Below are 25,632 nucleotides of genomic sequence, written 5' to 3'. Positions count from 1 at the left end.
CCCCTCTATTAACTATGGTTTTTGCCTGGGTTTTGCTACCAGCCGACTCTATAAATATCGCGTTCTTCGTCGAAGAATAGTGTGACAGTGTTCTATCAACTCGACTGAGATAGCAAAATATCAGGACTGGAGGGTGTGAGGACTGCACCAGACCAGCAGGCTCTAGATTGTTCAATAACAAGTACAGGAATGTGCGCGCGCGTTTGGAAATAAAAGGTGCGTTAACACAAGGCAATTTTTCCTTAGACGAAAGATACACTTGAACTGCCTATTGTAACACGCCGCGGACTGAACGTCTCGCCAAGTTTTCCTTGTGGCATTGAAAGCGCGAAGAGAAGTGGAGTTGATCGTTTGATCGCGGCAACGCTGCAACAAGGTTTTCTGATTTATCTCACAAGTTACTTTTTGTGAACAATTCAATGAGTATTCTTCATATTGGTGTTAGCCCCCGTCCACAATACACCGTAGGAGCTTTATTTCTCCGATTAGGCCTTCCGTCCTCCGGGGTTCCGTCTACACTAATCCGTCACGAAAACGTAGCTTTTCGAAAACGCTCTACAAACCGAAGAAATTCGAACACGCCGGTTTTACGTTTTATTGTGAACAGAAAACATTTTGAAAACGAGGCTTTTCGAAAACGATGACGTCACGATGATCATGATGTTTCCCTGACCGAGTGTTCCTCAAACACAAATCCAAAATGGCCGGCGATTATTGCGTTTTCAAATTCCTCCGGGGTAGTGTGGACGGAAATCAGCGTTTTCAAATTCCTCCGGGGTAGTGTGGACGGAAAACAGCGTTTTCAAATTCCTCCGGCGTAGTGTGGACGGAAAACAGCGTTTTCAAATTCTTTCGGCGTAGTGTGGATGAGGCACCAAACTTCCAAGTCACGCGCATGACAGTGGCAGACAGTTAATGGTCTCAGCCGAGAGCAGTTAAAAATAGCCAAAACATGTTTTTATTATTTCATCAAGCCTACAAGAGTAAAAATGTCATACAAAAGCGTTTACTTTAAAACTCCATTGACTGATCTCTGTGGGTACGAACGATTCCTAACTGGTTTAAATACGTATTGTCGGCTGATTAGTCAATCCTGTTATGTACAAGTTTTACAGGTTTCTGTTGATTGACAGATTACAACTGACGTGGCAGTTAGCGACTACATAGTTATTGATTATTCGGTACAAAACTCCAACAGTGACTTGCATTAACGAAAAAATTATCTCCATCCCCAAAATAACATCATGATCACGAAATTCTCACTTCATTCAAACTCTTAAACCTCTGCTTGTGATGCATTCAAAGAAAAAAAACAAAAGAAACTACTGAAACCACGTGCGTTATTCTCATTTCATCTCAGTAAATCTGTTGATGAAAAAAAAAGAAGAAAAAGACACACGTAAGTCAAAAAGGAAACTTCACCTGGGGAAGAAAGTTTGGTCGCGGATGAGAAGGTAGCCTGTAGAACAGGCGTTATTTTGGAACGGAACGCTCGATAAACCAGGTTCCCGATGCCGCCATCTTGGATTGTAATTGAATGCTAAACCGATAGAGGAATGGGGCTCACCTACTCCCTCGGCAAATTTTCTCTCGCCCCAACCCTCCACAGTTACCAAATCCAAGATGGCGGACTAATACTCGAGCGCCAAAAATACGCCTACCGAGCAGGCTTGTGGGAAGGCCAAGAAACTAAAAGCAAATTCGTACCTTCCCTCCCAACCTTAGTCGCTGTTTGGAGCCAGTTCCTCCCAGCGTCGCTCAAAGAATTGGAAAAGTCGTTTGCCAGCTTGACCAACCTAAAGAAATAAAAGAGAAACATTCGATCGTTAACGTATTAATCAAATGGACTTTAGTGTATCGAGGAATTTATCCAGCATTGAGCGCCGATGGCCACAGCTCCACTGCAAGTCACGTGACTCACCTCCGAGTCATCCTCGTTAAATTCTTCACAGTTTAAGAAAACTGTTCGTGCGTCATCCACAAAATCAGCGGGTCCTGGATACCTGTTGATAAGATTAGCCCGTGATTACAACTTTTAAAATATTTCAGCAGCATTTGAACAGTGGAGGAGGCAGCGTGACCGAGTGGTTAGGGCGACGGACTTGTAATCCGAAGGTCGCGGGTCCAAGTCCCTCTCTGACCACTAAGCTGGAGTTGTTTCTTGGTAGACCCCAGTTCAACTCCTCGGTCATATTGGTAAATAGCCACCTGGTCCGCCTCCCATCAGTTGAAATTTTAAGTATCTTATACTTAGTTGATATATTTGTTTCTTTCAGTTTAAGTGGCATGCTTGTGAACTAGCTAGGTGTAGCTAAGCACACTGACCGCTTTACACAGTCCACATTAAACAATAATGAAGAAATATGACCCATCTTGCTAAATCCGTCTCAATGTAGTTCCTTTTTGGTTTGGTTTGGTTTAAATTCATTTTTGGCGTTTTTGAACCCGGAAAAAACGTCACTTACGTTTTCTTCGATTTGAAGGAAATTCTAAACAATGCAGAAAGGGCCATACATAACACTTACTGACAGTCACGAAGCTTTATCTTCATTGTGTGGAAATCCATTGGTCTCCTTATTATCTTGTAATACTCTGGAAACTAAAGTAACACAAAGAGCATGTCAATTACTAGCGGCTTCAAAGATGTTAACGTGAGAATCTAAATACGATACAAAGAAGTCGATACAAAGACTGTGCTCTTAAGATTTTGGGCAAAAGCAGACGAACATACATTATTCCCTGTCTTTATTACTCTCTCCTTCTCTTCCCGCCCCTCCATTGTGAACAGTCTTCATTTTTTTCCCGACAAACTGCAATACTTGCTTGTGAAGCCGCCATATTGACTCACGCACTCATCCATCTCGTACCCAGTTCCTCGAGTATTTTCGTCATGGTATTCAAAATGGCGGCTCCCCTATCTGAGAAAATAGAGGGACGGCCAGTATACTCTCCCTCCCCTCTCCCTCTCTCCGCCGTCCACGAGTAAATTGAAATCAAGGGCTAACTTTTGACAAACAACTAGAAAACGCCTGATCATGGCTCTCACTTGTTTAGGGTTAACCGGAACCAGGAACGGCCAAGCATCCTCATGTTTCTCCATTTCCGCTAAGATCATGCGGCACGGTGCCATGTCTTTGGAAGCCTGTTTCCGGTTAGCATGTGGGCGTACTTCTTCCTTAGGGGGAGGGGTGAGAGGCCGGCTGTCGTCATTTTCGTCATCCTCTTCTTTGAACTTCCGCTTCCGGCGTGGCTTGCTTCGCTTCTACGGTTACAACAATAAGATCAAATTTTACCGAGCGGAAATTATTCAAGTTCGTCCTTTGTACTTCACTGTCAGTTTTTCCCCAGGAGAGCAGGGTTATATGAGCCTAAACTCGGCACCAAGAAAGAATAAAGAACTACAAGTACACAGATTTAAGAAAAACATTAAACTTACTCTTTTACAGTTTGGACAGGTCCATGATGCTCTCGGAACCCTACAAAGATAAGTTCATTAGGTAAGCAAAAAAAACAAACGGCTTAAGAAAGATCAAAACGTTTCCAGTTACCTTGTGTCTCTGTTTCAAAACGAGTCCGCGTAGAAAACCTTTCATATGAAAATGAGTTTGATTTGCATGAAAATGAACCTCTAGGCGGAACACATTTTCATCTGAATGGTTTCACACAGAGGTAAAAGGCAACACAGAGGTAAAAGGCAACTCGAAAATGGCCTATTGTTTCTTAACAGCAATCCGTACTTGCTAAGTGGCGGTTCAAGACACTGCAAGTGAAAGTTCCTTGGGCAGTTGTCACATTTGGCCATCTTGCCTGTTGCTCCGCCACACATACAGCAATTGTCACCCCCAGCGGCCTGAAATGACATCAGACAAATACAATGTGACCACCGAGACAAAATCCAACTCGTCAACACTAGAAACTACGTTGAAGAAATGTGACACTAGAAACTGCTTACACGTTTGCCCACGGGTTATGAAAACCTTATTTCATCTTACTTTATCAACGCACTACCAAGAAGCCAGGTTAGGAGAATACATGAGATAATCAACAAGGGAATGTTAACTGGCTTGATGTAACGCGCATACTCACCAGAACAATGCAGTCAGTGCAGTACCAGTCCCCCTCGGGTATCGACAACAGCTTGGGCTGTGGACAAACACAATGCAATTAATCGGAAACAGTCGTGGAGTCCACACAACATTAAACACTTCAAACTCAAACCAAATAACTATGAAATGACTGCAAAGAAAACAATATCTTGAAGGAATACCATGCTGCTATATGATTGTTGCAAGATGTCAAAGGAACTACGCTAAACTTCAAAAGTTTCAAAATTCTAAAAACAGAGAAGTCTACTATTTAAATTCTTAGCTTGAATGCTGTCACGCGACTCACCATGCAGCAGTACGTATGATAGCCTCTGTCACAGCCATCACACAGCAAAAGTAACTCCTCATTATCACCTTTGCGGCAAATCTGGCAGAACTTGAGGGAAAGTTGAAAACAAAAAAAGTTAAACAAGACACAAATTTGTTTGTATAGTTTCACTCTGCAAGCCTTGCTGCCTGGAAAGTATCATCAGTTTTCTCAAGTGCTGTTCTCCAAACCCACTACTCTCCAACACACAGAGCTCGCCTCGGCAGTCCATGCAAAGCCCAAGTAAACACACGTCTCGGGTGGTGCGCTCAATTTATCCCCCACCCCGCCCTTTCTGCTCAAGATTTGACCCGAAAAATTCCATAATTATGGCATAGCTCCGTAGAGTGCTATACGTCTGTTTATACAGGCCACATCATCATCATCATCACCATCATCATTAACATCATCATCGTCATCGTCATCGTCATCGTCATCGTCATCGTCATCGTCATCGTCATCGTCATCGTCATCATCATCATCACCATCATCATCATCAACATCAACATTATTGTCCTCATCATCATTATCGTCTCCTACACATGATGCACATCAAAAATAACACCCATGCCTCTAAACCCGGTGTTTTCAACACAAGTAGTTTTCAACACACTTACCACTTTCATGATGGACTTTTCCCAGGCTACACAGTCATACAGCATAAACAGGCACATGGCCAGCTGAGAGGCAGACTGTGACGTGACAACTGCATTACGCCATATCTTTAGTGCAGGGGTCATCATTTCCATATCAACCCTACAAATGATAACACCACTCTAAGTTTCAACAAATTTCAATTTGTTACACATTCCTACAACACTATATATTCCAATTTCCTCAACTTGAAACAATTTTCCAGGATTACCAGAACTAAAAGAAAGACTTTGGGCCCTTTCCATTTGATGAAAAATTCTCGTGTGAATTTACAGAAATTTCCTGTGGCAAATGGAACAGCATTTTCCGGAATTTCTGGAAAAGAAGATAACCTTTGCAAGGTACAGTTGTATATCCCAATTATTGTGAAATTTCATAAAAGTAGTTTCCATTCCATTTGATTTTAACCTGGAATTTCCAGAATTTTCGGTTGAATGGTTCGCTTTTCAGAAATTTCCGAATTTTCTGTAGAACTTTCCCAGAAAATTTCCGTACCATTTGTCCTTGTTTTAAAAATTTCGGAAATTTCCTTGAATGGAAAGCGCCCTATGTAAATACCGTGGAACATAGATTCAAAATCAAATACATAAATTAATGTCACTTACTCCATCTTTTCTGCTTCTTTTGGTTGCCCATCCTCTATAAAAATAAAACAAATGGAAAAACTATTCGCAAGTTGCTTGAAAAAATCTTATCACAATTTAAAAACAAAGAAAATAGTGGTGACCAAAATGTTACACCTAACAATTTTCCACAAGGGATAAACAAATAAATCAACCAGAACCAAGAAAACTCAAGTTTTCCCAACAAGACCCATGCAAAAAAACCATTGTTGACAGAAACAAACTTACCCGTAGGTACCTCCCCTGGGGCAGCTGCTGTACCAATATTTGCAGGAATGTGTAGTTTACTGGAAAAAATATACATTCACAACAGTTTAACACCTGAATTTGAAATTAATGTTCACATGTTAAATGGTACATTCAACCTTTAAATTCTATTAAATTCTAAACTCCTGCTGAAGATTAGACCATTTTCATATTCTCGGTATTGGACTGGAACTAGCTTGCAAATGAGGCTAATGCGGGGAGTCTTTTCACATGCAAATGACATTAATCTCTTTTTATTGATATTAGCCCCTTTTGAGCCTCCATTACAAGCTAGTTCCAGTTCAGTAATGGCCTATTTGACTTGCAGCCACAAATGTCTTGCTGATTACTGGATGGAATAAAGCAGCAGTGACTTACTCATTTCTCAGGGGATGCTTCAGATAGCGTCTCTCTATAGCCTGCTCCAATGCCAGCAGTCTTGTTATTGCAATTGCTAATGGATTGTCCTCAGAACTTGTTTCTATGTAAATTAAAAGGAAGTGTAATACTTAAAGCAAGAAGAAGGAAAACAATCTATTGTAAAAGATAAACATATGGAAAAGGTAATCTGTTCATGCCACAATTCTGCCAGTGCTTGAGAGGAACCACCACAAGGTGCTATGTACGTAGATCCAAAAAAGACATACATGTAATGAGGCTAACATTCTGCAACAGTTATTTTGCAAACTCACTCTATTTGCACCACCAAAGGGGCCAAAGTTTTAGCACTAGAGAATACTTGGTGTAGATCACCACAACTGAACATATATGTATAAATAATGATCATAAAACCAATTTTATTCCATGCAACATTACAAAAGTTACACAATCCTAATCAATACAAACACTGAATACCAATTTGGCAAATCCTTGAACAGTATATAAGCTATGATTTCTAAAACTTTTACCGGAAAACCTATAAAAGTGTATGATTCACTCACCAGACATTGGATTATGACTAAGGCCCTTTGAAGCTTTAGAAGGCAACCTCCAGCCCTGAAACAAAAAAGTTTCCTACTTTAGCTAAAACAACCTTACAGTAAAGAGAGAATCCGATGAGTGGACACCTCAACCATTCCAATTACAATCTGCTTGAATTTTCGCTTTTTCGTCAGTACTTCTTAATCGTGCTAACATTGCCATTGATACAGCAAAGCCAACTGAAACTGTTCAGGATCTACTTGACGATCAGTTGTACCAGACTTCATGTACATACCATATTGAGCTGGAAATACAATGCCAGAAGAACAGCAGTAAAACTGCCCAAAACATTTTAAAAACATTTTAACACCAAAAAGTCCCCTATAGAGCAAGATCTATTTACTTTATTTCTTTATATGTAAACAGGAGAGGTTCTGAAAGTTTCAGAAAAAAACTATTAAAAATTACCTTGACTTGCAAACTTGCTTGAAATACTTTCTCTTCCATTTCCTCAACTTCTCTAAGAATAGCTTTGTCAACCGCAAATGCTACCTCAGGAAACATTTTATCATCAATGGGATTGCCTTTGTTTTTCTCAGAACATGACAACTTCTCTGGTGTCTCATTGTCATCATCCGAATCACTCTCAACTTTAGTTTTCATGAAAAGAGAAACAAAAGATACTTGTTAATTGAAAATATTCAGTTATGAAATGATCAAGGAATTGAACTCAACTTTAATTAAATTGTTATGTCCATGCTTTTGTCTCGTATTTGTGGCAGCATGAAGGTATTGCATCATGACCCCCCACCCCCCCCCCCCCCTCTTTCAATTTCTGGTTGAGATCACCCCATCATCCCCAAAGAATTGTCTGGTTCCTCTTCAACAGGCATTTACTTTTCTACTCTTAGGTGGAGAGAAACAATGAAGAGTACAGTGCCTTGTTTAAGACCAAAGAACAATGAACTCTGCCAGAGTTTTATCCTGGACCTCTTGATCCAGAAAACAATGGAATAAGCAAGGCCACTTCACCTCATAGCAAATGTCACTGCAAGGTTTTAAAACAAAATTAACACAAGGCTTTGCACATGCCAGAGATAATCACAATTTACTGACATTTTTGTTACATTGAACTTTACGTACCTTGATCACCCTTTGTACATGAGCTGTTGGCATACTCTGAATACTTCTGGAAATTCTTTTGAAGAATCTTTTCTCTTATTCCTCTGCACAGCAAAACAATGCCAAACAAGATTGATTTAAAACTACCATAGCAGATTGTAAAAGAGGAGTTATAAGGTGGAAAATGAATGGTAAGTCATAAAAGGAATAAGAATTGAGCACGACTGTTTCACTTACCTTGAGTGTAGAATTTTAACAAGTTCCTTCAGTTGTGATGGTTCTGTTATTCTCCACCAGCCATGTTGCAACTCTAAACAAAGAACAAAACAACCAATAACACCTTCTCCTTCTAACTAACCTATTCACATGTCAAGGCAAAACATAATTTAGATTGGCTCACTATTGAAGGGCAGAGACTGGACAAACAGATAAAACTGAGTTCTCACCAGGAATCAAGGGTCAATTGCGGACTGGTCTTGTTATTGTGCCAATCCCTATTGTAGCAATTTTTATCCAATTACTTAAAAGATGTGCCACTAACAATATCTCCTTCCACTTTTGCTCATTGAGTTAGCACCATGAATATAGGATTTCAGCCGAGGACAGCAACATGTAGTAATATCATTTGTACACATGGTGTTTACCAATTACCAATGAGCAGTAATTTAACATCATGCTGTTCATTTCAAGTTTTCTTTAATTAAAAGTGTTGTTCTTTGGCACTCTCAGCACAAGAACAGGCTAAAGAGTAATATATTCAAGTTCCAAACTTAATTATTTTTACTAATAAAGTGTAAGTATAATCATTTACCAGGTGGAATTGGTGCAGGTTCCTGCATCAGGGACTCCAGTACATTCCTCTTCAACTCCTCAAATGACAGTGACATAGTTGAAGCTGACTGTGTGCTAAGTGCCAAGGTAGATGTCGGCATATTGCCCTGGGGATGCCCATCCACATACACCAAGTTCAAAGTTTGGTAAGATGACTTAGGTGGCCGTCCAGGGGGCCTCTTCATGGGTAGCTGAGGAAGAAACTGAATGGTGGCTGCTTGATGAACTACACCTTGTGACAAAGAGCTAGGGCCAGCTTGACGATTTGCACTTTCATAATTTGTATTGGAAATCCTAGGTGGTCGGCCAGGTGGTCGTTTCAATGGAGGCGCACTCATAATGTCTGTATCACCTCTCTTACTGTACGTGGGGACAAAGTGCCCACTGTTGTGGGTATGGGAAAGAGTCAGTGAAGATTCGTCGCAAGGCATGCGTGGAAGGAGACTAAACCAAGAATTTCTTTCCTGAGCTCGCTGTACATTAGAATGCTTTTGCTGAGTGAAGCCAGACTTAGAAGTTGATGCCTCATTTCTAAAGAGGTTTTCAATTCTCTGGATTTCCAAAGCGTTCCTATTTGCTGCAGATGTAATGTGTGTGTTGTGGAGCTTTGGCTGAGCGGGCTGGGTCTGTGAACCTCCGTGATGGTTATTTACCTCAACCTTGTTGTCGCCTGATGAGGCCATACCTGTATTATTGTCTGCTTTGAGAACACTTTCCGAGGAAGAACGAACAGGTGATTTAAGAGGAGATTTAAGTCCTGTTGGAGACTTCAAGCCTGCGTCAGCTCCTGTGTGATTTTCTGCCCCTGCATCTCTACATGGCTCTATTTTTTGTCCTTCCTTTACACCGTCAACCTGCATTCCTTCATGCTTGACCTCAGAGTGATTGATGTCTTCACCCTCGGGTTTCCAGTCGAGGACAATTTCTTTTTCAGCTGTGTCCATTCCCTCAACAAAGATTCCTCCTCCATGAGGCAGAATCCAGTAACGTCTCTTGTACCGATCCTGACCCAGACAAAGTGCTCGCAAGGCATGAGAGGAACCAAACAGTTTGGAACGAAACTTTGCATGTTTCTGTAAGGTAAGTTTTAAATTAAGTGTTATTTGCTTTATTTCAATGCAGCCAAGTTAAATTGTGGATTAAAAATAGAGTAATGCAAGAGGGGCATTTAACAAGAACATTTCACAAAAACTAAAAGTGGTCACTCTACATTCTTTTCTCACCTTCTCAAATTTCTTCAGCCTCCTTTCAAGTTCCTCTTGAGTTGTGGGCTCAGCTCCATCCTAAAAAATATAATTTCCTTTGCTTAAAATTTCTGTTTTTCTTTTAACTTTTTTCTTGTGCATATTCATAGTTTTGAGGTATAGAGTGGCATGGAAGCCTGAAGGTAGCCACACACAAAGGGACATGTTACTTTAACAGCAGAAAACCTCACATACACTCTATGTACTAAACACACAAGGAAATCTATCAGTTACATTTTGACACAACACATACCCTTGAGCCACAGGAAGTGTTGCTGCAACATATCGTTGCTACATTTTCCTTTGGTGTATGCAGTTGTGATTTTATCACTGTGACATGTCCCTTGGTGTATGTCAACCTTAATGAAAGTCATTAAGCCCTGGGTGTTCGGCAGCTGATTAATGTAACCTATCATGTGAGTTCTGGAGCGACAGCCTTCAGCAAGTGAAATATCCAATACAATAGTCTAGCAGAAAGCTCCTTCCTGACTCAACATTGATCACAATGACAACTCATCTTCACTCACATCATCTTCCTCAGACTCCTCACTGGACTGCGTTCCGTCACCACCTCCCTCCCCATCATCATCATCATCATCGTCCTCATCGTCCTCTTCTTCTTCCTCTTCCTCCTCATCTTCTTCATTCCCCTGCATACTGTCATCAGCTATGGAGTTGCTGTTCTCTCCCTCAGGGTCAGCAATGTTGACATCAGCTCTCGGACGGCCTGGAGGCTTCTTCACCTTTACAACTGGGTACTTTTCCGCTTGAACTGCTTTCAGCCTGAATCAGACAAGAAATCACAAGTTTCTCTCATTAATCTTAATATTAAGAGTTCTTACAGAACTATAGATTAGGACAAACAGTACCAAGCAGCCCTCCAGTAGACTTCGGAAGCCTTGTTTTCTAGAGAAAGTGATGGGCAGTTCTTGCTAATGATATTCCTCACATTATATTGGGGAAGTAGCATGTTAATTTAAGTTGTTCATGGTTTTATATCCATTGACTTCAAAGTTTTATTCTGGCAATCTGTAGAGCAAAAGATTAGAGATATGTAATACTGAGATACTCTTGTGGTAAAAAATACACCATCAAATGAGAGCTACTGTGTTCCCAAGTAATTCCTGCAAGTGAAATCATGAATAATTACTTCATTACATTAATACGTAAATGACTTACTTTCGTATTTTGCCTTCCACCACCCACTTTTCCCGCCGTAAATTGGACATGTGTTCGATGCTGCTTTCAATTTCCCTGAGAAATACATAGTAAAAATTCAACAACACTGACATTAACACTATTAGACACAATTAGACAGACTAAAACCAGTGACGGTAAATCTCTGATGCAGTACCTGTGTCAGAAACAGTAAATACAGCACTAACCTTAAATTATAGTACAGCAGAAGTAAAACTTATAATGAACATACCTGCAGATAGTTCTGCTACAAAGCAGCTCATTGCACAGGTAAGCCATAACTCCAGCCTTATCTGACATTGTTAGGGCTTGGAATGGGGTGCTCAGCAAAGCATCTGAGAGCTGGTAGATAGTATAACAGAATTAGTATCGCAGGGAATGTATGGACTGTCCACTGGGAGCATAAAGAAGTGGCCGTTAGTGGAGGTTCAACTGTATGACTTTCTTTTGCTGTCAATACCTTATAAATTTCTCTTATTCTTAGTTTGGATAATTATATCAAAACAAGCTGATGATTCTTTGTCATCCTTGTAACATGTTTCAGATAGACTATGTGTTGATATTTTTTGACATTTTATGTTTTTTTTTATCAGAATTTTCTTTGTAATTATATTGCAAAGCTCTGTAAAAAGAGCACAATAATGTGAAATGGACACTGTGGGTAACCAAGGATTTTATTATGTTATTATTTTATTTTATATTGAAAGCAGAAATCAGTTATATTCAAACATAATGTTTGCAAGTGTAAAAGAAAATACAAGCAGCTAAAAAAATTTTCAAGTAATGATGTTCCTCACCAGGTGTGGATCTCCAGCATTTCTTGACAATATAAAAAGTCTAAGAACTTCTGAGAAATTCGCCTCATTCAGCTCCACCTTGGCTAATGCAACCCCTAACGTTGTAAAAGACTGTTGAAAGATGACAAAAATGCCAGTCACAATTTAATACTGCATGTATTATGATGCTGCACTTGACAAATCCATGTTCACTTGGTAAGAGCCAATGCATTGACAACATTTTTTTACTAGTTGGTGATTTACAACTGTAGTATCTGTTAGTGCCTGTTAGAATAGATCCCATTTTGACATAAGGCAATATAATTTGACTGAACTTAAACATATTAACTAATCCAGAGTTACAAAAAGGAATATCGCTGAAATTGAGACATGTTAAAGACTTCAACGAAAGGGACAAGAAATACATTGCAGACCAAACTTTTTTTAACTCAACTGTTCTGGACAGAGTAAAGAAGACAACATGCACTTTTTTTGCCAAAAACTATTTTAATACTCACATTGGGTCCCTCACATCCTGGATCCTCTAAAGCAGAGATAAGTAGACTTTGACACAGAGGCACCAGAACATCCTCACTGCTGTCATTTAACAGGGATGATTGCATCTCCCACAAAGAAGGGATCTCAGAAGAATCTGAAGACAAAAATAAAATATTCAGGGCAACACTAATCATGGTGAGGGTGTAGGGAGTGGTTATCATTCTGGGGCAGATTTGGGGGGAGGGGGCAGATTGGGTGGCTAGCAACCCATTTTTGGAGAAGCAAAAATAAAACAAAATTGATTATGGCAGAAATAAAGGCAAACTCTCTGGACAGGTACCTCATTGTAATTTCTACTTTGTGGTATAGCTAGTATTTCTAGTGTAACAAGTTTTAACTAGGTTCCAATTCTCAAACTGAAACATTTGGAGAGCATGCGTCATTGATTCTGCAACCCCAAGGTACCAGCCATCACCCCCCTCCCCCTCCCCTCTTCCCCGCCCCCTTGTTAAATCCTGGATCTGCCCTTGTCATCTAATTCAACTGAGCTCTAAGGAGCTCAAATTTTCCTGGACTTACATTTGGTAATTAAGCTTGGCATATCATTTTTTTTTGTCAGTTCTAAGAATTTGGTCATGTTTCAATAAAAAGACAATCTCCCCCAACTGACAGAGGCAACCGACATACTGATTTGATGCAGCTGTTTTGTAATCCCTGGTTCATGACCTTCATCCTGAAACTTGCTGGAGTTGTTCTCGGCAGTCTCAAGTTCAACTTTGCAAAAAGCCAACTAGATAGCCTCCTAATATCTGAGATTGTTAACTATATTATGCTCAATTTATTTACTCTGTTTAAGGGTGCATCTGAAAACTAGCTTTAAGCTCAGTACATTTTCACTTCATTTGCATATTTCAATTTTTTCTTGACTTTCAAAATTCTTTTCACCTGTCTGTTTGACAATGCATTAGTAATGAAATGAGAAAGTAGCCATTGATCAGTCTCAATAAGTTCTTACCCAGATCTAAAGCTTCACCAAAATTGTGTACAAATTCTTGTACCATCAGTAAGTCTGCAAATGCACCTCCAGGTATCTGAAGACCTAAGACTCGTGCCAACTCAGGTAAGGCCTTAAGAAAAAAAAATTGAAAATTAATTTATTGTCTGTATAGTATATAGTGGAAAGCTGAATTTGTAAACTTAATGATAAATTGACAAACTGTGACAACTGTGAGAACACAAGTGAAACTGATGAACAGTACCATCCAGTTATAATAAAAAGGTAGTCTGTATTTGAGCCAAGTCGCCCATCAGGCCGGAGCTTATCTCGTCTTCTGTAGCATGAAGCAACTAGTCTCCCCCCTGGATGACATGCTAGTCCATCGCATGGTTACCCCCCTCCCCCAGCATTAAGTTCTCTGGTACCCATTTATACACCTGGTTGGAGAGAGGCATTGTGAGTGTCTTACCCAAGAACATATCACACAATGTTCCTGGCCAGGGCTTGAACCCAGATTGCTCGATCCAGAGTTGAACACACTAACCATGAAGCCACCACACCTTCCACACTCCAATTAGAGTTCAGAACTAGGGCACATTCGATATGCCCTCATGGCTTTACTTTATCTTCTTTCAGTTCAAAAATGAATTATTACCTTGCTATCCTTGAGTACCATGTCTTCTACTGGTTTCTTTAATTCACGAGCTAAGATCATTTCTCTTCTCTTTTGCTCCTATAAAAGATTGTTATCCAAACATGAGAAGAGGGTTTTATGTATGAAACAGATGACACAAATGTAGGTGGACAACAACCTCTACATTTATAGCAATAGAACAGCAAATTAAACAAAAAAGTGACTGGTGGTCAAGATATAACAATCACATTTCTTACAAGTTTTTTCTCTCTCAACAACTTCTTTTCCATCTTCTTCTCCTCCTTTAATCTCTCACGCTCCTGAAAACAAGCAGGACAGAGACTTACTTCTCAACTTTTTATTTGGTGTTGGTTTTTTTATAACATCAGGTAAATACATATGAATGTCACACCTCTTGTTTCCTTTGAGATTCAATTGCTCTTATCATCATTTGCTGCTGTTTCTTCTGTTCTTTTTCCTGTAGCAAAGATCAAGGCAAAGCTAAATCCAGTGAAAAACAACCTTACAGTAGAAGTACTATTAGAGAACTAAAAGTAAAGTTCTACATGATTGTATGCTAGTTTGTGTATGAAGTCTGCCCAAGCTTTATCTTATTGTGCCTCATTTCAGGCCAAACTATAAATAACATTTTTTAAAAGCATACTACATACCTGCTGCTTAAGTAGGACAGCCTGTTGTCGTTTAAGTTCCCTTTCCTGAATAAAAACAATGAAAATTAGAGACGCCATTTCAAACAAGGACACTTTCAGCAGAGAGGAAATATGACATGACATTCCATTACATTGTGTAATATGTCATATTTAGTTTCTGCTTCAAAGTCAAACCACAATCAAGTTATTAGGGAGCTTAAGAAAACCACGACGATGACAGCAACGAGAATGTCATGAAACAAAAGGTATAATGAGCAGAACAATGGCTGTGCATGTGCATTATAAATCTTTGTACATTTCTTGGCCGTCCTCTCCAAAACAAGAATATGAAATGACCAAGTTCTGCATAGTTTGAGAAACGCAAGCAGTGACATCTAATTTTTTATATTTCCATTTGGAATTGAACACTGTCATTGCTTATTAAGCCTGACCAGGTTTTTTAGAGCCATTGGCATACTGAACGGAACTAGACAATTGCAAATTTTGCTGGTAAACTATAAATTCATTTTGGACAAGGCATCATCCTCAGCATCTCTGTTGTTGTTGCTCAAGCTCCCTAATCTAAACAGAAAAGTTTGTTTTTCTAAAAGAACTAGACCCACAGCCTATTCTTTACCTTTGCCTTCTTCATGGCATCTTCATACTTGGCATTAGCTGCATCTTCCTTCTTTTTTCGACGAGCCTGATGAAATGATCAATTACCAGTCTGTATGACTACTAATGTTTACAGGGTGCAAAGGAAACCAATCTCCATGTTTGCCCTTCAAGAGTTAATTTGATAAACAAGCGTGCAAATCTTTCTCACTCGGCCCACCCTCCCCCCCCCCCCCCCCCCAAAAAAAATCTCTTAATTATACTTCCACAGACTTGCAAGTAATCTGAATGTCTTGAAAAACGTTCCCAAAAAAACCTTAGTTTACCCATCAGGACAGACCCACAAGACCAGCTATGAAATCCACCAGACCCTGGCTATTCAACACAAGTTTCTTTGCATTCTGGTTTTATAGTCACTGATATTTCTACCATGTCACCTAAGCATGCTATCTGATAAAAGTTTTAATTACATTAGGAGCTTTGCCAGTTGTGGAAACAAGCTAAACAGGAAGAATTATATGCAGTAGCTCACCAGCTGCCTCTGCTCTCTAGCCCTCTCTTTAGCGAGCCGCTTCTGTTCTGCAAGCATCCTCACTGAAAATAAAAAGAAGTAAACTCTGTCAGATCAGTCTGCTAAATACCATCGCTTCAAAAAGTATAAAAGATATGGCCACTTGGACTTAAGAGATTGCAGGGCAAGTAGCAATATACAGGTACACTCTTAACAACTGCCTCATAAAGTGGATGTTGGGTACCCGAGACACCCAGGAGTTTGCACTATTGGCAGCCAGCTCCTAGATGCTCCCATGGCTGGCAAATCCTGGCAACCCAACCATGAAAAATAAACAGCAAAGATCTATTTATGCATTATTTACCTCTCTCTTTTTTGGCTTCTCGTGCTGCTTGTAGAGCTTCTCGCTTCATTGCCTTATTACGCATCCTTGCCTCAGCTATGAGAAATCAAGCAGACGCGTCACATTTGTACCGTGATAAGGTTTTATTTTGTATCAATAACATTTATATTGTAACATGGAACATGATACGTCAACAAACACCACACAAGTCTCTTTCGTCAGATACATCTTGAAATGAAACAGGGAAGCTCATTTTACACCGCTGCATCCAAAGACACAGTTTGATGCCAGAGAAAAACCATTCTTGCATCAAACGAACAACATGACAAACCCAAACACTCTGAAGAATTCTGATGACACCAGCATCACTTGAAACATCATACAGTCGCTTGCTTCACAATAAACCATTGACGAGAATGACATACCAAACCTGTCTTAACTTGATGATGATTTCCAACAATTTTTAAATTTGGAATGATTAACATCACTGATCTGGGAGTGGTTTACAGTGACACAAGCACACAAAACAAAAATTATTCAATATTTTTACAATAATATTGCCATGCCTGCACAACAGTATTTTATTTAAAACTCTCAAAATTTTAAAAGCAATGCCAGCAAGCCATAAATACGTGAATTTAATAAACACCTCTCTCTCTTTTGGCCATCTTAACTGCTTCCAAAGCAGCTTCGCGTTGCACTTTTTCTAGTCGTTTAGCTGCAGCTGCTTTTTGGGCCATTTCTGAAATGAAATGGTCAGACATGGCCAAAAATGTAAAGTACAAGATTAAGTGGACAAGCATGTCTTAAGACAGGTGACACCGTCCTGATAAGACACACATGTTGGAATTATTTTGTGACGCACATACCATCACATTACATGATTGATGGCATATGCTTCTGTTAAATAACTAAGTTGGCATTAATCATATCAATAACAAAATTCTTGATTGTGATTGGTTCTCCACAGACCTGAATTGCTGTAAATTGGAGCACACACATCACAGGTGTCCAATTATAACTGCTGTAAATATTTCCATTGATTTGTTGGTTCTGTCAGTAGAACCAATGGAACATAACTAAGTTTTTTGGTAACGAAGGCTAATAAAGCATTCTTAGTCTTGAATTTTGTTAGTGATACGATTCATTGGCAATAGGACTTTGTGTCTTACAATTCAGGAATAATTGTACCAGCATTTTCAAATCAGCCTCCAAATTAACACCGGTTTGCTTTTAGTGTTACTTGTTGGGTTACTCCCTGAATTGCATCCACTCAGTTCTATTACCATTACAAATTAGCATTACTCTTAATTAACCTCTTTCTCTCTTGGCCATCTTAGCAGCATCCATGGCAGCTTGCCGTTGAGCCTTTCTTAAAAGTTTAGCTTCCGCAGCTTTCTGTACCATTTCTGCAGTGAAATTGAAATCACCTTCACTGAATCAAATTTGGAGCACAACTCAAACCTTTGCAAAAGTATGGAGCAAGTTTTTTGGCAGACAGCGCATGTCCAGTTTTCTCTCAAGGGAGTCAAAGCTTGAAGACAAATTTCATTTGTAGAGCCTCAGTAGCTTCGACTTGAAGGGTTTCATCTAAAGGTACTGAACATCAGCTTTACACTATCAAGAAACATGTAGAAGGTGTTTGGAGCCCTATTGAGGTAGATACAGCAGCATGTGCCAGTGAGAAATCCAACATTACACTTTTCTCATCAACTCAGTTATTAGTTTGATTCCTCAGAACAATCTGAACTGGGCAGTTAACTGTCAAAAAGATATTAAAAAACTTGGCAATCCCAGACGTACATCAACCAATCAGAAGGCTGGTAAACATTTGCAAAGTTTATCAGTATCACACAGATGGTAAATAATGGTGATCTCCTATCGTTTTCAGTATTCATTCTCGCAAACAAAGCAAGTGTGAATTCAAAGAAAAAATGCATAATTTGTAGGAAATATCATCAGTGTAATCTGCTTTATTCTCCTCAATTGATTAAGTGATATAAGTGATATCAACAATTCACCTTTACAGCTGCTTAAAATAACCAGAAATATTTCAGCTTTTTACTACACAAATTCAAAATACTTCACACCTAAGTAACACACTGTATTTCACAAAAGATCAAACTACATCACATCACCCTGTACTTGTAACATGTAAGCAGTTTACCTCAGCAAAACATCAATCAAAAGTTATGCATAAGTGTTCGACAGGCCAATTTCAAAATACTAAAATTTTTCTAACAAGGCTAAAAGGCTTAGAGGACTAAAGCTAAAGAAATCATGTTGAGGCTGAGGCATAAATAAAAATTTTCTTCTTTTGTTTTAACCCTCTAAGCCTCAGTGCTATCATTTTTATTAACATTTCAAAATTGGCCTATTTTATACTAAGAATTAACAAAGTACGTTAAATCATACCAGCTTGTTTTTGCTTCTTCTCTTGTTTTTTGTTTAGTTTTTCCATTTTGGCTCGGTTCTTTTCCTCTTCAGCCTGTTTTCTTCTGTGAACTTCCTCCTCCGGCAGAGGTTCAAAAACAGATCCCTGATAAGAAACAAGATAAAAATCCACTGAGTTTCAAGTGTATTCATCTCACATGTCTAACTTCTCCTTACAAGACACAGTGCTGTCAACAAGATAGGTGCTGAGAATAAACAAAACCATGAGCCTAGACCAAGAGAAGGGTGACCAGATGCAGAAGCAGATTCTCCAGATGAACTAACATAATAGTGAAGTGAGGAGAGTTAATATTTCAAGCTTGAGACCAGAAACGTTAAATCAACATTTAACAATGAACTATATGTCTAATTGTTTGACAAGTTCTTACAATAGCACCCAAAAAGGTAATTTCCGAGTTCCCTTCTGCCTCTGTTTCAAAACAAGTCTAAGTGCAAAACTATTCTTATGAAAATGATTTTGATTTATATGAAAATGAAATGGTAAGGAGAACTCATTTTTATATGAATGGTTTCGCACTTAGACTCGTGTTGATGCAGAGGCAAAAGGACACTTGGAAATGGCCTATTGCATTTGCCTGACTGATTGCAATCAACAAGGAACATGGCCATTGAAACACTCACACAAGAACCATATTTTAGTTTTTTAATGGAATAGTATAATGTGTTAGATACACTAAATGTGCACATGCATTAAAGCAAAACCAACAAACCTCTTTACATTCCAGAAACTCTCCAATATGGAGTTTTGTACTAAAACTGAAGTTTTCCAGAGTTACATCAGTGATGCCATTCTTGTTAAGGTACTATGGGAAAAAAAAACAATCTCTTTTTAATTCCTAAAGACTAACAACGATAGGCTCTTCCTGAGTTGGTTTTTACCTCCAATTCAGAAAAATGCCTGTTCAAAAATGATTATGGCTGGAAATTTTTGTTTTTAACACCTGAGTGACAGACAACCAGGAAGTAAATGTATGTATCAGTTGAAAGAACAAGATTGAGGCAAACCTATGCTAAAGCAATCAAAAAGTTTCTAACTTGGTAAATTTAGAAAGACAGAAATGGCAGCTTTGTCCAAGCTCCAATTTGGCTTGTACATGTAGGTTCTACATGTATTTCTTCTAGTCTCTTTAGCTTGTAAAAACAGCTATTCTTACAGTATTTGAAAAAATTCAAACTCGGCATACAGGTAGCTGCCATGTGATTCAAACTAAACACAAAGGTAAAGGTGAAATGTGGACAGCTTGAGTTTGTAATTGTTTTGAAGTCAACCTCTCTAATACCAAAAATTTAATAAACGTTTCAAGTCCAGATCTTAAGAGCAGTACCGAGGTATGCACAGAATACTACACCAAAACCTGACTAGTCAAAATTGTTTTGGCCAATAAAACCTGACATGTCAGCAGTCACTATGCCACCATATTAAATTGTTAGAAGTGAGTCTTGAGTACTGCTGGAATTTACCATGATCAGCTTTTATTTGTTTCCTCAACTGGCTTGATCATTGGCAGTGATAAAGAACATTGAACTCAGAACTTGAAAAAAAAATTGAATTCAGGCTTTCCCTTCACACAAGCAGCTCTCAAATTTTGCTTTCTCTACCAGGTCTTAGTTTACTTTTTTATTATTTTAGTTTTAGCAGATGACTTGCCTGAGCCGTTGTCCATCGAGCAAGTTAGAATGAAAAGTTACATGTACTTGCCAGCAGGAGAATCTACATGTCCTGGATGACCAGATAGTACTTTTTTTTGAGCCCTGAACATACTAAATCAAGTTCTCACTGGCAAAGTAGCTATACTCCCCATACTCACTCGGGTAACCTCGGGATATGTACGAAGTTTCTTCCCACAAGGAGCAAAATAGTACACATCGCCTCTTAGACCACCAGAAGCACCAACTTGACGAAGGCGGGTCTGACGTCGCCACCTACAAAACAAAACACAATTCCCACTTACCAAAGGAAGTCTGGATATCAATATGTTCTAGACAATAAATAAATATTCTGTCTCATGAACTTGAAAGATAAAACACGCATGGATATTCAAAATTAGACAAGATTAAAGCAAACTATTTAATATATATTAAATTCACTTCTGTGATCTGTTTAAAGCTAAGATTTATAGTTGATTAAATATCTCATTTCCATTTCTAATCTGCAAGGTTAGTAATTAAAGATAACAGAGAGAAATAAAAATAGAGTAGCTGAGCACTTTCAAAGTAAGATAAGCAGAACAAAAATGTTCAATTTGATTCAATAATAAACAGATTAAAGCTATTTAACAATCTAATACAAGTTTGAATATGACTGGTTTGGCATTTATCGTGAAATAAATGTTGCTCCTAGATAATCCTCTTGCTTACTTTGGGATTTTTCACTACATACTACAAGTCTCCTTAGAAGAGCACAATATACAATACCTTCTGCAGTCAGTAACAGAGAATAGTTAAAAATACCATGGAGTTGAAAAACTATGGAATTTTAAGTTTCTTAAATGATCATTCAAATAAGCATTAGTAGGAGTTAATTGACTTGATTATGTAAAGCTATTTTTAGAAAAACAATTTATGAAGCATTTTGTCACATGTACCCCTTAGCTAGAGGAATCTGGACTGCTTCTTCATCCACTGCTCGACGTCTTTTTCTAGGAGTCCCTACAACAAATTTTTTCAAGATGTAAATGAATGAACTGTTTTATTGAAAACTGGACACATGCATGCAGTTGCAATGTATCTAAATCAGGCAGATTAATACATTCTAAAGAGCTTAAGATAACAATTGAACTGCAATCCAATTACTGCATTCTACTGTTTCAGACAAAAATTTAAAGCGTTTAATCACAAGCAACGCCAGACATTTTGACATTATTTTTTAAGTGCATAAGATAGTGATTCCCAGTAAACTGCCAAGCAAATTCTTGCTGCTCCTACTGGAACAATCACATGTATGTATTTACATAAAGTTTAATTGTCTCAATTTAAAAAACCCTTCGATCCTTGACACCAAACACAATTACTTTTAAAGTTCAAGTGTAATCAATAAAATAAAATTCACCACTCGTAAAATTCATAGGAACCACATCCGGGACTCAGGCGTTGTATTTTCCATCTCCTCACTAGTAAAGATATTGATAACTTCACTGATGTCATGTTTGACCATTAAACTGTACTTAAATTTGTTCATGAATGATCAAAACATCTTCGGATCTTCCTTGAAAGTCTTTGGCAATCTTCCATTACCTTCAGAAATCTTTGGTAATCTTCTGAAATTTTCGGAAAATATTCAGAAACGCTGATGTGGGCTTTGGACAATTTTTTGGGAATCTTTGGAAATCTTCAGAAAGTGGTCAGAAATCTTCGGAGAATTGTCAAAAATGCTGTTACCGGTATGTTTATATAATAAACAAAATAATACATGGTTGCTTGAAGATATGGAAGATCTCTTCACAAGTTGAACTTTGTATCTCACTCATGTGTTGCGCTCACTCTGAGATATCGCATTGAACGTTCGAAGAGATATTCTGTATCTATACTTTCCCATGCATTTTCCTCTCTATACTGTTTAACTAGAAATTCATATTTAAATATCAGACAATGTAAGTGCAACTTTATAATCACAAGAAAAACATTTCTTGCTAAAAAGTTGTATCATGCAGCTTTAAATTTGTTTTCTGTATGAAATATTTCAAGCAAGTTTAGAGTCTCACTGTCTCATATTTATATTAGTAATAATCTGAAAAACAAGGAAAACAAACAACAAGCTGAACTTAAAACCAAAGCCAGTTATAAACCTCAGTCCTGCATGCGGTATACAACTTTAGCAATTTCATTAAACAGCAACATGTATGCTGCATTGCATCAGGTTCATGAAACATGACATTTTACATGTCCTTGATCCTTAACGTTCAAGAACTTTTTTTCTCGAGCGTTGCCCTTTTTAACAGCCAATCAGAGGAATCCCAGGTACTGTACATAACACTTTCAAGTTTACTGCGAAGTTAAATTGTGCTTAATTACCTGTAGAGCTTTGATCTGTTTTCCTTTTGCTTGAAGAATAAGGCATTTCCTCAAAAGATGCCCCACTTTCCTGGGTTTCCATAGTAACATCATCCTCATCCTCTTCATCATCGTCATCATCATGCTGTTCCCCTCCCTCTTCTTCCTCATCACTGCCATCACTGTCAGTGTCACTGCCGCTGCTGTCTACTTCATTTTCACCTTCCTCGCCTTCCTCACTTTCGTCATCACTGCCGCTTCCACTTTCACTGCCACTACTTACATTGCTGCTGTCAGTGTCGTCATCACTGCTATCCTCATTGTACTTTACATCGCGGAAGTGTGCTATTAAAGGTGGCTTACCTGATGGAACCTTTGGCTGTTTTGGAGCTGGGCCAGATGTCGGCTTTTCAACCCCAGGTAAACCTTTTGAGGAGCTTGCCAATTTCTGTTCTGAAAGTGTACTTTTTGACTTGCTCTGCACTTCACCAGAGACTGCGCTCTCTTTTGTATCTGCCTTCAATAGTACCTGTTTAGCCTTTGTCGAGTTTGTAACCACTTTTTTTGTAGGCTTCAACATTTCCTCTTTAAGTAAAGAGGAAATCGCTTTTCCTGCTTTAATGTGAGGTTCGGGTTTTGTGGGAACAATTCCTTCAGTTTTATTTAAAATTGAAGTTGGCACTTGCAGTCGAGGTGGGGGGCCAGATTTCACTTTTTGCAGTTTTGGAGGTGTTGGCAAAGACTTACTAGGTTCCGAAATCGAGGCAATACTTGGTGACAAGTGATCCGCTTCTGAAATTCTTGTTGTTGTCTTACTTTCATTCTTTTTCACTGACAAACTATTTTGATGAGTTTGAACACTGCTCTTTTCACTATGCTCAGAGTGATCCGACTGTTTTTGAATGTTTGAACTGTTTTTTTCTGAATTTCGTTCAGGCGGCAATTTATTTCCAGACCTTGTGTCTGTATTTTCAGAAATGTTGTTGGTGGCCATTGTTCTTTCAATTTTAGCATCTTTTGTTCTTTCTTTGTGATGTGATACCACATCACTTGGTCTCATTTCACTGTCTTTATCATTACCTTCTTCACTGCAGTTACTCAGTTTTCTGTTCAATCGTGGTATCATGTCCAGATCACGGCTGTCTCCCAGATCAAGAACGCCCTTTCCATCATGGTTGCCATGACTACTCCAATGTGATAGTCCACTTTTAGAGTTATTGGTTGTGGGACTAGCTTGATGAACAAAACTGTGCATAGACTGTGGACTTGTGGGTGGAGGGTAAAATATTCCCGAGCCACTTCCAAAAACACTAGAAGAATTAACACCATTCATCATAGTACTCCTGGACCTGGCCGATGGATATAAACATTCTTCAAGTCTGTCATGATTGGCAAGAGTACAGTCATGTTCGTGGGAAAGCCAACTTCCAGGGATGTGACTTGTGAAGTATTCCGGTGCAATTCCGTGGGCGTGAGGATGGGGCGGCATCCACCAACCAGCGCTGCCAGCACCACCAGTTAATGAACCATGCAGTGCTCCAGGGGAAGTCAGGCTGCTCTGGGAGCCCAATATTGGATCTAAAGACCCCCTAAAGTCTGGCAAACCTGGTCTTCTTCCCATCATAGAAAACGCACTGGGATGCATTCCATAAGAAGGATCGTGGGACAATGGGGGTGAACGAAGCACCGTGTTTGGATGGCCTACAACAAAAGATTCAAAAGACGAGTGACCAGTTTGCACCGAGAGACTAAACTACGAAAACTCTGAAACAAACCAGGCTAACTTTCAAGAAAGCATTCTTTGAAGAAAGATCACAAAACAACGAAAACGAAATCTCTACGAGGTTTGATTTGTAACGGCGAAATAACGCTAGGAAACCATTTGAACGAGACAGGACGTTAAAACACACCATCACCTGGATTGCCATCGAAAAAGCTGTGTGTATGTGCGGGACTGTGATTTGGGACATCTCGAGGATCCATTCCAGGGCTGCGAGGTATTAAGGACTTACAGCTATGCCTGAGGATTAGAAATACGATGTCAACGGACGAAACAATAGATTAAATAGGTATGTTGGTGGCCACGAAATGCGTGCTTACGCCGAATCAGGAATATCGAGCTATAAGGGACGTATTATGCGTTGTTAATACACATGTTTATTTACAACTGTTAGAAAAACTATTTTAGAGTATTGTTCGATCGACCAAAGTTGAAAAAACCGTCAAGATTCCACACCAAAGCGATTTGCTTCGCCGACTATTTCCCCGCCCTGAATTTAACGACAAAATTCAAGCGAAGTTCGCAGAGGAAAGTTACAAACTATTTGATAAGGATAGGAAGCCTGGAAATACATTAAAATCGAGTTCTTACCGGCAAAAGTTGTTCTTGATATGCTTCTAGCTTTTTCTGTAACTTCCAGCCTGTCCCCTACATATCATCTGGCCTTCGTCGGAGAAAGACAAAAACAGCCATTTTGGATGGCGTTTTGAGGGAATTTTAAGTCTCGAAAGCTCAAGAAACCTGCAAATCGAGCTCTGGAAATGCTGCAACACGTGTGCAAATCTAGTTTATGAACAACTTAAGAGTCTCCGAAGTTCGAAATACTATGGAGTATAGAAGAAAGCGGCGAAACTTGGAATCAACATGAAAATTTACCTTTTAGGGTTGTTTGGTGCGATATTGAGGAAAGAAGGGCGAAGGAAAGCATAAAGCGCATGTGGTACGTGACGTCACAGAATTGTAAAACAATGCCTCGTGAAATAATCAAAAGTAAACTGACTCGCTACGCCACGAGTTACGGTAAAGAATTACCACTTTCATCTCATTACTCCTCCCCTCGAATACTCGCCAGTCGGCGACCGGAAAAGCTTCGTAGACAACATTTTTGCTTATTTAGCATTCCTTGAGGGAAT

At 39.0% G+C, this 25,632-nt stretch overlaps 1 protein-coding gene across 6 annotated transcripts; it reads right to left on the bottom strand.

The window, feature by feature from the left end:
• Positions 1 to 935: 935 nt before the first annotated feature.
• LOC110053876 (bromodomain adjacent to zinc finger domain protein 2B-like) lies at positions 936 to 25,632 on the bottom strand. Of its 6 annotated transcripts, XM_089284064.1 has the most exons (42): positions 25,376 to 25,631; positions 25,091 to 25,163; positions 24,630 to 24,739; positions 22,741 to 24,420; positions 21,315 to 21,378; positions 20,538 to 20,652; positions 19,440 to 19,532; positions 18,691 to 18,814; positions 17,592 to 17,684; positions 16,925 to 17,017; positions 16,297 to 16,371; positions 15,954 to 16,015; positions 15,444 to 15,509; positions 14,828 to 14,872; positions 14,569 to 14,634; positions 14,414 to 14,476; positions 14,178 to 14,255; positions 13,541 to 13,652; positions 12,546 to 12,679; positions 12,052 to 12,159; positions 11,484 to 11,596; positions 11,234 to 11,308; positions 10,582 to 10,837; positions 10,034 to 10,093; positions 8,791 to 9,883; positions 8,217 to 8,289; positions 8,001 to 8,083; positions 7,326 to 7,507; positions 6,878 to 6,932; positions 6,315 to 6,417; positions 5,919 to 5,977; positions 5,673 to 5,706; positions 5,031 to 5,169; positions 4,393 to 4,482; positions 4,087 to 4,143; positions 3,738 to 3,850; positions 3,437 to 3,476; positions 3,047 to 3,262; positions 2,526 to 2,599; positions 1,922 to 2,003; positions 1,708 to 1,796; positions 936 to 1,365 (listed from the first exon to the last, which is right to left on the bottom strand). In XM_089284064.1, exons 3-41 carry the CDS (start codon positions 24,700 to 24,702, stop codon positions 1,722 to 1,724), a joined length of 6,216 nt encoding a protein of 2,071 aa, XP_089140190.1. In that variant the 5' UTR covers positions 24,703 to 24,739; positions 25,091 to 25,163; positions 25,376 to 25,631; the 3' UTR covers positions 936 to 1,365; positions 1,708 to 1,721. The 6 variants fall into 6 exon arrangements, with proteins under 6 accessions (XP_089140190.1, XP_020615842.2, XP_089140192.1 ...); XM_020760183.2 differs by having other exon boundaries at positions 11,484 to 11,593; positions 12,049 to 12,159; positions 25,091 to 25,631; XM_089284066.1 differs by having other exon boundaries at positions 11,484 to 11,593; positions 12,049 to 12,159; positions 24,636 to 24,739; positions 25,091 to 25,630.

The sequence above is a fragment of the Orbicella faveolata genome, unplaced genomic scaffold, assembly GCF_042242905.1.
Source record: "Orbicella faveolata isolate gen_17 unplaced genomic scaffold, um_ofav_v1 contig_13, whole genome shotgun sequence".
Taxonomy (NCBI): Eukaryota; Metazoa; Cnidaria; class Anthozoa; order Scleractinia; family Merulinidae; genus Orbicella; species Orbicella faveolata.
Note: the sequence above shows the minus strand (reverse complement) of the source record. Positions and strands in the feature narration are given on the sequence as shown.

Coding starts and splice junctions, on each gene's coding strand:
- LOC110053876 (XM_020760183.2), bottom strand. CDS start 24,702: ATGGATCCTCGAGATGTCCCAAATCACAGTCCCGCACATACACACAGC. Junction 11,309..11,483: donor TGTAGCAGAACTATCTGCAG/GTATGTTCATTA, acceptor TGTATTTCTCAG/GGAAATTGAAAGCAGCATCG. Junction 6,933..7,325: donor AAGCAAGTTTGCAAGTCAAG/GTAATTTTTAAT, acceptor TTTTTGTTTCAG/GGCTGGAGGTTGCCTTCTAA.